This window comes from Mustelus asterias, chromosome 25 (assembly GCF_964213995.1).
Source record: "Mustelus asterias chromosome 25, sMusAst1.hap1.1, whole genome shotgun sequence".
NCBI lineage: Eukaryota > Metazoa > Chordata > Chondrichthyes > Carcharhiniformes > Triakidae > Mustelus > Mustelus asterias.
In genome coordinates, this window is record NC_135825.1 from 42,229,164 (window position 1) to 42,246,351 (window position 17,188).

General features: G+C 47.3%; 1 protein-coding gene across 1 annotated transcript in view; it reads left to right on the plus strand.

Annotated features, from left to right (window-relative positions):
• Positions 1–14,840, plus strand: part of sycp3 (synaptonemal complex protein 3) — a 90,319-nt gene extending 75,479 nt beyond the window's left edge. The window contains exons 7-9 of the mRNA XM_078242366.1: positions 1,134–1,232; positions 1,873–1,977; positions 14,567–14,840. Coding sequence (XP_078098492.1) covers positions 1,134–1,232; positions 1,873–1,977; positions 14,567–14,620 — 258 coding nt within the window. The 3' untranslated portion in view covers positions 14,621–14,840. The remainder of the gene's footprint in view (positions 1–1,133; positions 1,233–1,872; positions 1,978–14,566) is intronic.
• Positions 14,841–17,188: the final 2,348 nt, after the last annotated feature.

Here is a 17,188-nt window from a genome sequence, read left to right on the forward strand (position 1 = left end):
CATAATTGTCTCTATTTAAGCTTAAAATACTAGTCTTGGACCCACTCTCCATCAAACTAAACGTAAAATTCAGTCACATTATGATCGTTGCTACTTCATGGTACCTTCACTACATCTTCCAAAATTCGATTCCTTTCCATCACTATTTTGTTTAAAACTCTACTCCCCTAGTTACAGACTGTCTAAAACACTGGTCCCAGCACAGTTCAAATGTAGACTCTTCCCAATGGTACAGCTCCCACTTTCATCGGTGCTGGTGCTGGTGCCAGTGCCCCACAAACAGGAACCCACTTCTCCCATGCTCTTTGAGCCATGCAATAATCTAATTTTATTTACCCTAACCTAATTTGCACGTGGCTCAGGTAATAATCCTGAGATCCTGAGTTCTGCTTTTCAATTTAGCGCCTAGCTCCTCTTTCCTAGTTCTAACGATGTCGTTGGTACCTTTATGGACCATTTTAATTTGACTTAATTTATTATTGTCACATGTATTAGTATACAGTGAGAAGTATTGTTTCTTGTGCGCTATACAGACAAAGCATACCATTCATAGAGAAGGAGAGAGTGCAGAACGTAGTGTCACATTTATAGCAAGGGTGTAGAGAAAGATCAACTTAATGCGAGGTAGGTCCATTTAAAAGTTTGATGGACTTGAAAAGTCATGGAGACTGGGTCCTCCTGACCCACTGTAAATTTCACTCCAGCCCTTGGAGATATCCTAAACCCTGGCATCTTAACTCTTCACATTTAATAATATGAACCAATCTGAAATGTTTGTGTGGTAGGGTTCTTTGTAAGTTAAAGTAGTAGCTGCACAGTAATCTTTTACAATGACAGTCTTGTTCATAATTTGGGAACAACATCTAGCATTCTCACAAGCTCTGAATCCGATCAGTGCTATAGAGATGTGCACAACAAAGGGGCAGCGGCTCTACACAGCAGGCCACCGCTTTGCCCCTTCTGACAATTGGCTAACAATATCTCAAAACTGAATGCACCATCATAGATGGTCCCACAAGCCAGATGCACCATTGAATATAAACATAGAACTGGGTGTGACACATTGTTTTGTAAGAAAGGAAGGAGGTGATTGAGAGGCGATAAACCGAAATTTCCATTTTTTTCTTCTGCAGAATCTGTTTCGGCAACAACAGAAACTTTTCCAGCAGATGAGAGTGGTCCAAGGACAAAGGCTGAAAAGCATAAAGCAGCTATTTGAACAGTTTCTGAAGGTAAATCTTCAAGAATGGATGACTTGAGGAACATTTGCTGAAACAAATGTGATATTTTAATAATACCACAGACTCTGACAAAATAAATGACAAATTAATTTTGACAAAGATACAATCACCATCAGCTTTAATTGTATATGTAATATTTTTGATGGTCTCTTTCACACCCTCCCCACCGTGCACAAAAATACCCTGTTGCCTGACTACAATTTCTGGTTCTTTGCCTAAGGGGCCATTGTCATATACAAAACTGAGTTAGTGGAGGAATTTAGGACTTGTCTAGAACACTGATTGGGCCATTGAGGTGGCCCCTACAAATGTTATGAATATGTTGATTATTGACTAATTGTGCATGGACAGTTCTTGTTTGTGTAGTGCATAAAGTAACAAAATATCCAAAATTGTTGATTGGGGATGGCTGTCACAGATGATGCTACTGCAGAGCTGTCAGGACATCTTGCAGATATTTCTTAACTGATTGGATAACTGCAGCTGTGTAAATTCTCTGTTTTTAGTCAATATGTTCTGTCAGTTATTGAGCTGTGCATTGGCCAATGTGTTGTTTGATTAACGATAACTCCATAGTTGTGCCGTGTTGTGGAAAAATGTGATAAAATTGTGATGCTCTTAATATTGTCAGAATTTAGAGGAGCTGGAGAAGAGTCACACAGAGCAACAGTCAGCTGTACAGAGTGAGCTTCGCAAGGAGATGGCCCTCTTTCAGAAAAGGATTTTAATGGATACTGTAAGTAATACTGAAATATTATTTCATTTCAAAAGAGGGGTCTGTATTCAGTTTTCAGCAATGCTTTTACATAGTCCATCCAGCCTCACCTGGAGAAACAATCATTGAATATCACAAAAATTGTACTTGTGCTAATCATTGATAAAAATGTCCAATTAGTCTCAATCTTTCTCTAGAGCCCTACAATGTTTCTCCTTCAGGTAGTGAAGCTGCTTCCGTTGCACTGTGTTGGGTGCAACAGTTTCCAACAGTTGTGCATAACTGCCCCTGGAGTGAGACACAGGATGTGTGAGAAATGCTTTTCTAATGAGAAAGTTTGTGATGTGGCAAAGAATAAATTATAGAGTCAGAGGTTTACAGCATGGAAACAGGCCTTTCAACCCAACTTGTCTATGCTGCCCCTTTTTAACACCCAAGCTGGTCCCAATTGCTCACGTTTGGCCCATATCCCTCTATACCAATCTGGCCCGTGTAACTGTCTGATTTGATTTGATTTACTATTGTTAGCGCGAGTGAACAGATACCACACCACTCGCACCCAGAGCCAAGATCGATAACAGCACAGTTTATTATAGTTTTTTTACGTCGACGGAGGTACAATCAGGACACAGACAAGACAGTCCCGCAAAGTACTCTGCCTGCCTGCCAAAACGGAGTATAGTTATAGTAACGATCTGTTTTGATATGTAAATGGTTTGTGAGTGGTTTCCTGATATAATCATCCTGTTTCAATAGGTTTGTGGGTGTGGAGTTTGATGTGTAAATGGTTTTCTTTTATAGTTATCCCGTTAATGGGTTTTCTGGTCTAGAGTTTTAATATGTAAAGTTTGGTTTAAGAGTGTGATAATTGCTTTATGTCTCTGAATTCCTTTGGACAATGGGTGTTTGATGGGATGTCAGGAAGTTTTCCAGGTCTCAAGATATTTTCTGAATAGCATATTGATGCGAGTTCCTGAGTCTTTGTCAACCTGGTTTCTGTGTTTAAAAGATGTCTGCTTGCCTTACTCACACCTTTCTGGCTGAATGCTGTCCTGTTTTGCTTCATTTATCGAGTTATAGTTTAAGAAATATTCTAATCCTAATACCCACAAAATTTATGCCCGCCTACAGTCCCCCCTGTCGGTCAAAAGTGAATTTTTGTTGTTTATTTCCTTTTCACTTTTCTAACCGATCTTTCTCCCCTTTATTATATTTTGTGTCCGGTGCTTCCTGCCTCCGTACGCTGCAGTCGTACAGTTTAGGGGAGTCCCGGAGTTTGTCAAATCATGTGTAGGCGGGAGTAATCATCCCGCTTGGCTACCTGCCCCATCATACCAATTGTTCTAACTAAGTTCTTATGTGCTTTCATTCTCTTCCGCTGGCGGTAGGTATAACATGTAGCCAATCCCCAGGAAAGGGCTAAGATGAGTTGGATGACCACCAGTGTGTGCGATGTAATTCGGACCCAGGGGTGGATGTTTACATTTAGACCCCAGTCCCACACCTTCTGTACCCATGTTTGACTTCGTAACGCCGTCTCAGTATCTTGTTCCAAGGTTTTGATGTGTGACTGTAACCGGTGGTATAATCGGACGGAGTGTCCTACTTTAAGTCGGAGCTCCCTTAGGACTTCGGTCAGGTGTGGGATGGGGGCTTGCTCGGGTTCTTGGTAGTCTCTTAGGTTGTCTTTTAGGGGGTCTGTGGCATTAAAGGCTATGGTCTGCCTATTTCGAATATTGGTGATGTGAGCTTGACCTATAGTGACTGGCTTGCGAGGGGTAAAACAGAAGTTAGGGTCGGGGATTGGGCATGTTAATCCGTTATATGTGAATGATGTACGTGTGGTGGCTACACAGTATCTACCCCGCCCCCCGTATCCTGCCCGGGCGAAATGTGGGTCTACGGGTATAATCTCTAAGGTGCAGTCCTGTGTTCGGTTAAACCCACATTCTGCTGCCTCTCCTTGTCTCAGTGGGTGAGGACAGATGGTGACCTCTCCCCTCTGCTTGCACCCTGCGAGAGAAACACTGGACATTATGCCATGTTTGGAGATGGCCATGTTTTCGGTTATGTGGTAGCGGAGGGAAGCATTGCCCCTAACAACACCAATATTTTCAATTCGGAAGATGGGGAATGGTCCAGCGTCCTGTGTGACCGTTGGAATTAGCAGAACCATTCCTATCCCGGTGCCCTCACTAACCTCGCAGTCGGGGATTACTGGATATACTCGTGTCATCCCCTTCAGGGTCCGGTCATCCAGCACCCCCTTCTGATCTGCGAGTTGCGCTAGTTGGGCGCTGTCGATCCAATCGGGCACTTCCCCCCTGTGTACCTGGTCCAAATTGTGTCGTATTTGTGCCACCATCCACTGACCATATGCATGGCATAACTGTCCCTGTTGTACCCGGGCAGTGTCTTCCCTTTCCCTGTCTATGAGGCGATTGATAGTTCGGGCATGTGCTTCTAACACTGCAATCCCATCTAGTTGGATATGGGCGCCCGCTTCCCCTAAGAATGCTTGTTCCGCCTGCTGGTCTAATGACCGCTGTAATATGTTTTTCATTACCCCTTTCAGCTGTTCAATTTTACTGTTGAGGCCCTGGATGTCAATGGAGTTAATCATTGTGTCTCCTGTATTCAGCCCTGTGAGCATATCATTGATAATACCCCGTTTGCTTCGGTATGTGTTGGTGTTTATGTTTCCCCTGTAGTGTGTGGCCCCCATTGCGTCAATGGCCCGTTTTATGGTCTCTCTCTCTAACATCTGATACAAGTTCTGTACCTGTTCTGAGCAATGCCTGGGTACCTGGATTCCTGAAATGTCGATCAGGACAGGTACCACCTCATGTTTTACGTTGTCGTACACAATTTCCCCCTCGTTCCACAACACCAGTCCTCCCTCCGGTCCCCTGCTTTGCAAGGGACAGGGTAAGATTTCGGGCCTTGTGGTCGTGGGGGCCCGCGTTGGAAGCGGTGCAAAACATACATACAATGAGACTGCGGGAGCCTCAACAAGTCCGTAATAGCCGCAAATGTCCATGTTTGAATTCAAAGTGTCCTGTGGTCGGGCCTCTTGTGGGTTGTCGGGGAGGGCGCAGAGAGTCCCAAAAACGCACTGGTCTCTGTTCTGGAGGTCCCGCTGTTGAATGCATGTTCGGAGTCCTTCTAAAGTGCAAGTGAAGCAGATCTCGTTGATACCCGGGTAAACTTGTAGCCATGCGTTAAGATAAGTTCTACTGTTCATAGGGTCCGGTCCAGCTGGCACACATAGTGCCTCGGATGTGTTGAAGGCTACCCCGTGGAATCGCGGGTAGATGGGGTGTTCTTCGGGTGCCACACTCGTCAGGAAGGTCGCCGCGAGGATCATCCTCCAAGTGGTCCACATGGTTCTGGAGAGGGGTTGGGGGAGGATATATAAAACCTGGTGGCCGCCAGTCGTTAGGTTCATATTAGGTGATGAACTTGTCTTACTTATCTTATTCTTATTTCTATCTACATATATACATTCATGCCTCGGTTGGCATATAGTTCCTTTAGTGTTGGAAAATAAAGGTTGTTATTTCGATTTCCGCTGTAAGGACAAAGATGGTTAAGGGCCAATACGTGGAGTGGACGGAGCATCCTCTGTCCTTTCAGTCAGTCTGCTCTGTCCTCTTTCCCCGTGGTGATAGGATTTTAATTGCGACCAATGTTTCCATCGGCCTTTTCCTTTCACATCGACACACGCACATGTATCGCTGGTAAGGATAACCTCGTGGGGTCCCATCCATTTCGGTGCAAACCCGGGTCGGTCTGGGGCAATCCGAATCAAAACCCTATCCCCTACTCGAGGGAGGGTGGGGGTATGACTGACATTTTCCTTTTTAGCCTGGTCTCTAATGGCTTGCTGGTCCCTGGCTGTGTGGTGCAGGTCTCGGAGTTGTGAATCTAAGTGTTGCACATATCGTTTGAGCTTGTCCCGGAGGGGTGTCATTTCTTCCCCTCCCACGGCGATGTTTTCGGGGAGTCGCATTGCTCTCCCGGTCATTAGTTCGAACGGGGTGAGCCCTATGGTTCGACCTGGGGTGGCTCGTAGGCGCATCAGGATACAGGGAAGGACATCTACCCACCCCTGACCTGTTTCTGCGATAGTTTTTGCTATCGTGTTCTTGAGGGTGCGATTCATTCTCTCTACCATTCCAGCACTCTGGGGGTGGTATGGTATATGGAACCGCTGTCGGATCCCTAAGGTTTTACATGCGTGTTTCATTACCTTGCCTGTGAAGTGTGTCCCCTGGTCGGAGTCCAGTTGTAACGGGACTCCCCATCTGGGTATTATCTCATATGCTAAGATGTGGGCTACAGTGGTTGCCCCGCAATCCCGGGTTGGGAAGGCTTCTACCCATCGGGTGAACTGGTCAATGAGGACCAGGCAGTACTTCTTCCCACGACTGGTGGGTAGAGGGCCGATGAAGTCAATTTGGAGGTTTTCCCAAGGTCCCTTTGGTCTGGGTTGGTTTGCTAGTTTAACCTTCAGGGGCCGGCCAGGGTTATGCTGTGCGCATATGATGCATCTTTGGCAGTGCTTAGCTACATCCCGCCCCATCCCTGGCCACCACCAATCTCCTGATAAACGAGCTAGGGTCCCATCCCGTCCGGAGTGGTTTGGTTCGTGGTGGAGTCGAAGTAGTTCCGCCTGTATGAATGAGGGGGCGACTACTTGATGTCCTTTCCTCCATATACCATCTTCGTCTAAGGACGCCCCGGTCTGTTTCCACCGCGCCACCTCGTCTGGGTCAGCGCTACCCTGTAGTTTATGAACATCCATCTCTTCCATGGGGGAAGAGGTGATGGCAGCTATCTGTGGGAGGGCTTCCCCTGCTGCAGCTTTAGCAGCGGCATCTGCTAGTTGGTTCCCCTTCTGCTCTACAGTCCTTGTCTTTTGATGGGCTTTTATTTTAATTACGGCTGCTTCTGAGGGTAGTCTGGATGCTGTGGCCAGGTCTCGAATTATATTTTCATGTTTTATGTGTCCCCCCGCTGCGGTAATGAATCCGCGCCTATTCCATGCTATCATATAGTCGTGAACCACCCCGAACGCATATTGACTGTCCGTGTATATGTTTACCCTTTTGTCCCTTCCTGCGCTAAGGGCCTTTGTTAATGCTATAAGCTCGGCCACTTGAGCAGAGGTCTCCCCCCCCCATGGTGCCCTTTGCTATTAGTGTTCCTTCCTGATCTACCACTGCCCATCCTGTGCGGTACTGTCCCTCCACCTGCCTTCGGGACCCGTCTACGTATAGTATTATATCGGGGTTCTCCAGTGGCTGATCACTAATCCCATCCTCTGTATCCATGTCTGGGTTAATCGGACAGTGATGTGGACTGCCGTCTGGAAGGAACCCCTCTGCTGGGTTTCTTCCGGTATCTTGTACGATTTTAATAGATTGGTCCTGAGGACGGAGCACTGCCTCCCAAGTTGCCCTTCGAGCATCTGAAACAGTTCGGAGTCGACCTGTGTTTAATAATTCTACTATTGTATGTTTTGTGTGCAGGATGATCTGTCCTAACATAGTAATGGGTTCGCACACCCTGACTGCCCATGCGGCACAGTCCAGGGCTGCCACACATTTGTGTAGTCCTTTGGCTATCGGGGACTGCCGCACCGAATAATATGCTACAGGTCTCATGGTGCCCCCACTTTCTTGAGTCACAACGGAGCTATAGAATCCGTCCTCCGCATTATAAAAAAGATGGAACGGTTTCGCTATGTTGGGCAGGCATAAGGCTGGGGCCGCTAATAATTCTGATTTCAGGTGGGAGTATGCTGTTTCTTGTTCGGGTCCCCATTCAATGATTTCTGCCCCCGGCCTCCCCCCTTTTACCAATCGCTGGATAGGTTCTGCTATGGATGCAAACTGATCGATGAAATTCCGACAGTAATTAAAGAGTCCCATTACCCTACGCACCCCCCTAACTGTGTTCGGACGGGTCATGTTGGCAATTGCTGTTTTTCGGTCCGTGGGAAGGGTTTTCTTTCCCTGACTTATGTAATACCCCAGGTATCGGACCTCTGGTTTTGCGAGTTGTGCTTTGGTTGGGTTAACCTTAAATCCTGCTGTTTGTAAGCCCCGCAGGATTACTGACAGGGCTCCCAAATGCCCCGTCGGGTTAGTGGAGGCGATCAAGATGTCATCCACATATTGGAGAAAAGCGCTCTCATAGGGGGATAAGTTACAATTTTCGAGGGCTTTGCTCATAACCCGGTGGAATATGTTGGGGCTATTGTGGAATCCCTGGGGGAGACGGGTCCAGGTGTACTGTCTACCTCCACAGGTGAAGGCAAACTTCTCCTGGGAGTCTGGGTGGAGTGGAATTGACCAGAATCCGTTTGCTATGTCTAGCACGGAGAAGATACAATATTCAGGTCGCAGTCCGTTAAATATAGTGGCCGGGCTCGCAACGATAGGGTGTTCCTTTGGGGTGACCTTATTCAGGGCGGTATAGTCGATGGTTAGTCGGTAGTTCCCGTCTGGCTTACGGACGGGCCACATCGGGGAATTTGTGTGGGACACGGTGGGTCTCAGGATGCCCCGTTTAACCAAAGCCTGGACGATTGTTTCGGTTGCCTGTAACGCCTCGGGTTTTATGGGATATTGTTTATGAGGGGCATGGGCTGGTCCTTGTATTTGTAAAGGAAGGATTGTGACGAGACCGCAGTCTTGCTTGCCTGTAGCCCAGACCCGGGGTAGTGCTTGACATAAGAGTCCCACTAGTCCCTCCTTCTTCCAGTCTCGGGCCGTCGGAGCCGGAGCCCCCATGCCTATGGCTGCTACGTTCTTATTAGGGACCCAGTATCCTTGGATCCCGCTCTTGTGTTCTTTCCTTGCCGTCCACAGCAGGCGCTTATTGAAAGCGTCCACCACTGCTCCTAACTCTCCCAGGAGGTCTATTCCCAAAATTGTCCCTTCTTCATTTGGGCCCACCCAGAAGTGTACGGGGAGTATGATCCCCTCTACCTCAAGTAACACTGCTTCGCTCTGATATGCTATAGTCCTATCCCCCCCTATTCCTACTACTACTATGGAACGGTGGGTGGTGGGTAGTGCCATGTTGGTGAGGGATATCGAAGCCCCCGTATCTATTAATATTTTGCATCGCCGGCCCCCTAACGATGCATTCACCCAGATACGGGGGTCCGTTCCCGGGGCGGGGGCCGATGCCACTCATGCAGATTTTTGTGCCGCCAAGGTTTGTATAATGTCCAGCAGCTGCTGGTGGCTGAGGTGCGCTGGGTCCGAAACCACCTCATTCTCCCTTATATCTGGGGCGCTTGCCGGGGTTTTCTCCAGTCTCTTCGGGGGCGCTCCCTTTCTCCTTGGGATCCTTCTGTCTTTGCAGGTAGATTCGGTGTGTCCGATTCTGCCGCACTTATTACATGTATTAGGAGGGTGCGGGATTATAGCTCGGCATTCCCTTTTGAAATGGCCTAATTCCCCGCACCTGTAGCAATTTCCTCCTTCAGTTCCTACCGCTGATATCCCTGCTCTGGCGCCCTGTGTTTTCCTTTGCTGGTTGTCTACAGTGACAGCCCAGTTTTCTAATTCATCGAAGGTGTTAAAGTTTACCAATCCTGTCTTTAGGATAGCTTGGTGTGCTGGGCTCAGCCCATCCCTATATAACTGGAGGAATGCCGGGTTCTGTCTATCTGCATCTGGCATTCCTCCGTGGGCTACAAAGGCATCGAATTTTCGTCGCCCGTATTCCTGAGCCCCTTCCTCCTTTTTCTGCGTTACTCCTACTATTACACTCCAACTCACGGGGACCTCCCCCATGGTCAGGATGATATCGTTTTTAAAGCCTGTCAGAGCCTGTTCCTGCTCCCGGCGGCTCCCGTCTAGGTCTGCACACCAAGTCCCATTCTGGTGTTCTGCCCGGAGCCGAGCCCAGTGATTCTCGGGCATCTTGGCTCTTACTAACCCTGCTATATCTCGGTTGTGTAAGTTGTGGCACAGTTGCATCTCTTTCATCTTTTGCCAAAAAATTGCGTTACTGTGCCTGGGCTGCAGGGTTGGGAGCTTTTCTAGTAATTTCATAGTGTCCCCTGGCGAGAGTGACACATAAGTCATTTTAATTTGGGCCTGCCTTCCTCGCCCGTCTCTCCCTTGTCCCCCTGGGATACATTCGATCTTAAGAGGTGCTGCTTTGGCGTTTGGGGGATCGGTGGTTACCGGGGGACTCCCCCCTGTTGGGCACCGAGGACTTGTCTCGTCTATTAAGCACTCCCAATCGGGACATTCCTCGTATGGGGCTTCACGGGAGAAGTCGGTCAGTGCCGGCAACACGGGGTTAATAGCCATCACAGCAGCATGCTTTTTCTGTTCAGCCTTTTCTTGTTTATCCTGAACGTATTTATGGACTCGCCCTGCTAGGGTGAGGTGTGCCTTTAGTATGAGGATCCAAGCCTTATCATCCTTGTTCCTCTTTTCCGTTGCCCACCATTCCCGTTGGCTCTCAAGGGGGTCTTGGGGTTTCCACCCTGTTTTAATCATGCTTTTAATTAGGTTCTTGTTTTTATCTGCTAGATAGCGGGTGAGGGACCCTTCCGGCCCCCATTCAAAAATGGTCTCAATGCTATCCATGTCGAATCTCTTAGCTAAGATCAGTGGTGTACTAATCCTGGTTTGGTGCTTCCCACAGATACTTGTGTAGGTATCCCTGGGGTTCCTGGTTTGGTGTTTCCACTGTCAGTACCTTTAAACCTTCAGCAGTAACACGCAGAGCCCGTCCTGCATGTAACGGGGAGATCACCGCTCACAGAGACGGGGGGGGGGGCTCTGACCACGACTACAGGGGCCGGGGGCCACTCTTTCCTGACCAAATCCTACCGCTAAATCAATCCACAGAGGCTCGCCGTTTCCCTATCTCCCCGGGAATCACCCTGACCTGGGTGCGGACAAGCGTGGGATTGACCGCAGGTAGGAGTTCCCCCGGCGTGTAGCCGTTCTTTCGCGCTACCAGAGGTCTCCTGCTTGTAGTGCCCGAAGCACTCACAGAGGCTCCAGACTTAGTAGCGCCCGGACATGTAGCAGACTCCTCGCGGATCTGTTTCCAGTGGCCCAGACTTTCGCGCCTGCAGAGGTCCTACCCGACTTGCAGCGCCCGGACTTAAACCGAACTTCGTGAGTCCGCGTTCATTGGCCCTAACCCTGGACGTCCTCCCGGCCTCCCGGCCACTTAACCCTTGTCTTCCTTAGGTACCTTTTGGGTCAGCTAATGTCTGGTCGGGTCCGCTGTCAGGGATACACGGAATGCAACAGTACACAATCAATTACAATTCGCGACCCCGCTCACCCGCCCAAAGAAGAACCTACCCCGCTGTGCAGCTCTCGATCGGGCTCTGTTCACAAGTTCAGATCGCGGCAGCCGTGGAACACCGCTGGCACTGGGAATTCCCGCGGACTTTAAATGAGTAAAGATACTCACCCAGTGTTTGAGAGGCGATGTTCCAGCGGCGGTCACGATCCCGGACGAGCCCCCAATTGTTAGCGCGAGTGAACAGATACCACACCACTCGCACCCAGAGCCAAGATCGATAACAGCACAGTTTATTATAGTTTTTTTACGTCGACGGAGGTACAATCAGGACACAGACAAGACAGTCCCGCAAAGTACTCTGCCTGCCTGCCAAAACGGAGTATAGTTATAGTAACGATCTGTTTTGATATGTAAATGGTTTGTGAGTGGTTTCCTGATATAATCATCCTGTTTCAATAGGTTTGTGGGTGTGGAGTTTGATGTGTAAATGGTTTTCTTTTATAGTTATCCCGTTAATGGGTTTTCTGGTCTAGAGTTTTAATATGTAAAGTTTGGTTTAAGAGTGTGATAATTGCTTTATGTCTCTGAATTCCTTTGGACAATGGGTGTTTGATGGGATGTCAGGAAGTTTTCCAGGTCTCAAGATATTTTCTGAATAGCATATTGATGCGAGTTCCTGAGTCTTTGTCAACCTGGTTTCTGTGTTTAAAAGATGTCTGCTTGCCTTACTCACACCTTTCTGGCTGAATGCTGTCCTGTTTTGCTTCATTTATCGAGTTATAGTTTAAGAAATATTCTAATCCTAATACCCACAAAATTTATGCCCGCCTACACTATTGTCATGTCTAAATGCTTTTTAAAAGACAAAATTGTACCCACCTCTACACTACTGCCTTTGGCAGCTCATTCCAGGAACGCACCACCCTCTGAGTCAAAATATTGCCCCTCTGGACCCTTTTGTATCTCTCCCCTCTCACCTTAAACCTATGCCCTCTAGTTTTTGACTTCCCTACCTTTGGGAAAAGATATTGACCATCTAGCTGATCTATAACCCTTATTATTTTATAGACCTAGATAAGATCACCCCAAGCCTCCTATGCTCCAGACAAAAAAGTCCCAGCCTATCCAGCCTCTCCTTATAACTCAAACCATCAAGTCCCGGGAGCATCCTAGTAAATCCCTTCTGCACTCTTTCCTGTTTAATATCCTTTTTATAATAGAATAGACTAGAACTGTACACAGTATTCCAAATATGGCCTTACCTACCAATGTTTTGTATGACTTCAACAAGACGTCCCAACTTCTGTATTCAATGCTCTGACCAATGAAACCTTGAATGTCGAATGCTTTTTTCACCACTCTGCCCACCTGTGACTCTACTTTCAAGGAGCTATGAACCTGTACACCTAGATCTCTTTGTTCTATAACACCTTGCCATTAACTGAGTAAGTCCTGCCCTGGTTTGACCTACCAAAATACGTCACCTCACATTTATCTAAATTAAACTCCATCTGTCATTCGTCAGTCCACTAGTCCAATTGATCAAGATCCCATTGCAACCCTAGATAACCTTCTTCACTGTGCACTATGCCAATCTTACTGTCATCTGCAAACTTACCAACCAATCCTCCTAATGTCATAGCCTTTGACTGTGCGCATATGCAAATATCATCAGCATACTGCAGTTCAAGGACAGCTTGAGGTGAACTAGACCGGAGGCAGCATAGATTGAATAGTTTCAGCTCGTTCTGTAAAATAGCTCAACTCTGATGGGAAGCTTCCTGAAGATGGGCTGGAGTGTTGTGGTGAGGAAGATGGAAAAGTGCGTTGGTGTGATGGCACAGCCTTGCTGACCTGACCTCACCTCACTTTGTACTCGTATTGGGCCTGTGGCAGATCTAGTGGTTTGTATGTCATCATGCAGCAGTTGGAGGGAGGAATGGTGATGAATTTCTGCAGCCAGCCAGATTTGAGGACGACGCTGCACATTGCAGAGATGATGGAATTGAAGGTCTTTGAGATCAAAGGTAGCCACGATAGAAGTTGCTGCTGCTACTCTCTGCATTTGCCTTGGACTTGTCTTGCTCTGAAGATCCATGTCCTCTGTGCCTCTTGCTAGGAGACACCAACAATGCCTCTGCAAAATACTGCAAATTCAATGGCTGGATAAGCACTCCTCAGTGTCCTCCTTCAGGCCATCATGCCCAGTGTTGAGGAACTGGTTATGGTTGATCAACCGCATGCCTTACATACGACTCCCAAAACAAATTTTCTACTCCGAGCTGTGACCGAGCAGTTACCAGGAGGCAGAGGAAACGTTTCAGGAATGGCCACAATGCCTTCTTGAAAAAAATGCAACATCCCCACTGATGTCGTCAATGTACTGCAGCTCAAAGAGAGCTTGAGGTGAACTGGACTGGAGTGGGACTCATGCTTGAGATTGCCTAATTTTAATCTTAAAATTAGAAGTCAGGCATATTAAAACTTCTTTACACAGTAATGAAAATCAATGTCGAGATTGATAGATTTTGGTGAGTTATTAAGCATTACTGAAAGGCGGGGGGGAGGGGTGGGGCAGGTAAAGTAGCTGTGATAGATATCCTTGATCTGATTAAATGTTGAAACAGCTGAAGGGGCTGAAATCATAGAAACCCTACTGCTGAAGGAGGCCATTCGGCCCATCGAGTCTCACCGACCACAATCCCACCCAGGCCCGACCCCCATATCCCTACATATTTACCCGCTAATCCCTCTAACCTACGCATCTCAGGACTCTAAGGGGCAATTTATAGCCTGGCCAATCAACCTAACCCGCACATCTTTGGACTGTGGGAGGAAACCAGAGCACCCGAAGGAAACCCACGTAGACACGAGGAGACTTGTGCAAACTCCACACAGACAGTGACTCAAGCCGGGAATCGAACCCAGGTCCCTGGAGCTGTGAAGCAGCAGTGCTAACCACTGTGCTACCGTGCCGTGAAGGGTCTAACTCCTGCACACATGACCGACCCTTAGGTCCCATATCCTGGCCCAGCCCATACTTCCTATTGTGTTGTACCAGTCATTTGTCACACTTAAAAATCAGAATCCTTGGCAAATTATTGGATTTAATACAATTTTCTTCTAGCTGATTGAATAAAATTGAGTGAATTGAGAATTTAGGACATGGTGCATGTGTTGTGGTGCGACCTTTCAGCTGGGTTACAGCACCAGGACTGTCACATGCACAGTGGCCAAATTAAAACATACTTCAGAGTAAACAAGCAGTTTGTATTCCTGTTGATTAGTTAATGCTCTCTGTTCCACCATGCAGCAACAGCAGGAGATGGCCTCAGTGCGGAAGTCTCTTCAGTCCATGCTAATGTGATATTATTCAGTGGACACAAACCTTCCACACTGCATGGAACCGATTCGACTATAAGACCGAATGTGTTTTGCAGCAGTAACCGAGTTTATAATTGCGATTTTAAAATACTGGTTAGTTTTAAAGCTGCTTTCATGTTACTGTATCAAAGATTTAGCTTTTCAGTGCTTGTCCATTGCTTTGGTGAAATTGTTAACCAGAATAAAACATTCAATTTAATTCTGCCACCTGGTAATTCTATCTTCATCCTCCCTCTGCATAATTACAGTTCTATTATGTTCAACATCTTACATTTAACATGGGTCACTTCCAGAAACAGTAGTCAGCAGAGGATAAAGTGTGAACAGTTGGTGAGAATTGAGATGGCCGTTTTGAAATGTGGGATCCAACAACTTTGTCCTTTACATAGGCACATTTCACAAATGTTTGACTCCATCTTCACCCATCCGATTGTCATCACAACATGCATAAAAACTCCTGTAGGGAACTTGGTCAGCATCAGCTTTAATTACATTGTCTCAGCCATTTTGTCATCGTCCTCGAGTTTTCACTGGAGCTTTCTGAACCTTTCCACTCCACAAGCTAGCATATTGAAATTCATGGGCACTTCATCCATGTTGCTGATGCAACATAATAGGTATATGTTTTTTCCCACTGACTGATGAAGAGTTGCTGAAATTGGTAATTTTAGCATTGAGCGCTCTTGGTAGTCTGAACAGTGTTCGTTTTCTGCCACAACTCTAGACATTAGAATCCGAATAGAATCCTAGCGAGCAGATGGAGGTCATTCGACCCATCGGGTCTGCACCAACCACAATCTCACCCAGGCCCGATCCCCTTAGCGCCATGTATTTACCCTAGCTAGTCCCCTGACACGAAGGGGCAATTTAGCATGGCCAATCAACCTAACCTGCACATCTTTGGACTGTGGGAGGAATGATGTGGAGATGCCAGCACTGGACTGGGGTAAACACAGTAAGAGTTTTAACAACACCAGGTTAAAGTCCAACAGGTTTATTTGGTAGCAAATGCCATTAGCTTTCGGAGCGCTGCTCCTTCGTCGGATATCCACTCCAACAGGGCATACAGAGACACAAAATCAAGTTACAGAATACTGATTAGAATGCGAATCTCTACAACCAACCAGGTCTTAAAGATACAGACAATGTGAGTGGTGGGAGCATTAAGCACAGGTTAAAGAAATGTGTATTGTCTCCAGACAGGACAGCCAGTGAGATTCTGCAAGTTCAGGAGGCAAACTGTGGGGGTTACTGATAGTGTGACATAAACCCAAGATCCCGGTTTAGGCCGTCCTCATGTGTGCAGAACTTGGCCATCAGTTTCTGCTCAGCGACTCTGCGCTGTCGTGTGTCGTGAAGGCCGCCTTGGAGAACGCTTAACCGAAGATCAGACCACACAACACAACCCTGCCACAGCAACCTCTGCAAGACGTGCCGGATCGACACTGATGCCATAATCTCACGTGAGAACACCGTCTACCAGGTACACGGCCAACGCTGTCTACCTGATATGCTGCAGGAAAGGATGTCCGGAGGCATGGTACATTGGGGAAACCATGCAGACGTTACGACAACGGATGAATGAACACCACTCGACAATCACCAGGCAAGACTGTTCACTTCCTGTGGGGGGGGAACACTTCAGCAGTCACGGGCATTCAGCCTCTGATCTTCGGGTAAGCGTTCTCCAAGGCCTTCACGACACACGACAGTGCAGTCGCCGAGCAGAAACTGATAGCCAAGTTCCACACACGAGGACGGCCTCAACCGAGATCTTGGGTTTATGTCACACTATCAGTAACCCCCACAGTTTGCCTCCTGAACTTGCAGAATCTCACTGGCTGTCCTGTCTGGAGACAATACACATTTCTTTAACCTGTGCTTAATGCTCCCACCACTCACATTGTCTGTATCTTTAAGACCTGGTTGGCTGTAGAGATTCGCATTCTAATCAGTATTCTGAAACTTGATTTTGTGTCTCTGTATGCCCTGTTCGAGAGCAGATATCCACTCCATCTGATGAAGGAGCAGCGCTCCGAAAGCTGATGGCATTTGCTACCAAATAAACCTGTTGGACTTTAACCTGGTGTTGTTAAAACTCTTACTGTGGGAGGAAACCAGAGCACCCAGAGGAAACCCACACAGACACGGAGAGAATATTGGGGAGACGTTCCATAAAGTACTACACCAATCAGATGTTGCTGGACAGTTTGATTCGACCCACATTAAGTGTATATATGCCTCGTTATGTCAGCAATGCTAGCAAAGTCACTTTTATTGGCAAGCTGCACTGACAGCATTAAGATTTTCACTATGTAGGGAGAGACTGGAGTCACCTTGACGCAAGGTCAGGGTAAGATGACAGGTTCCAGTTGGGTTTCATCCTTCACAGTTTGATGTGAATTTTGGACTGGTGGTGGTGGGGGGGGGGGGTTTGCAGGTGGGGTGCGTAGTTGTTGACAATCATGGAAAGAGAAATGGACTTGAGCTCAGAATTAGAGAAGCTGAGTGTTTACGGACAAGGAGGGCAAGATGGAGTAGCAAAAAAAAA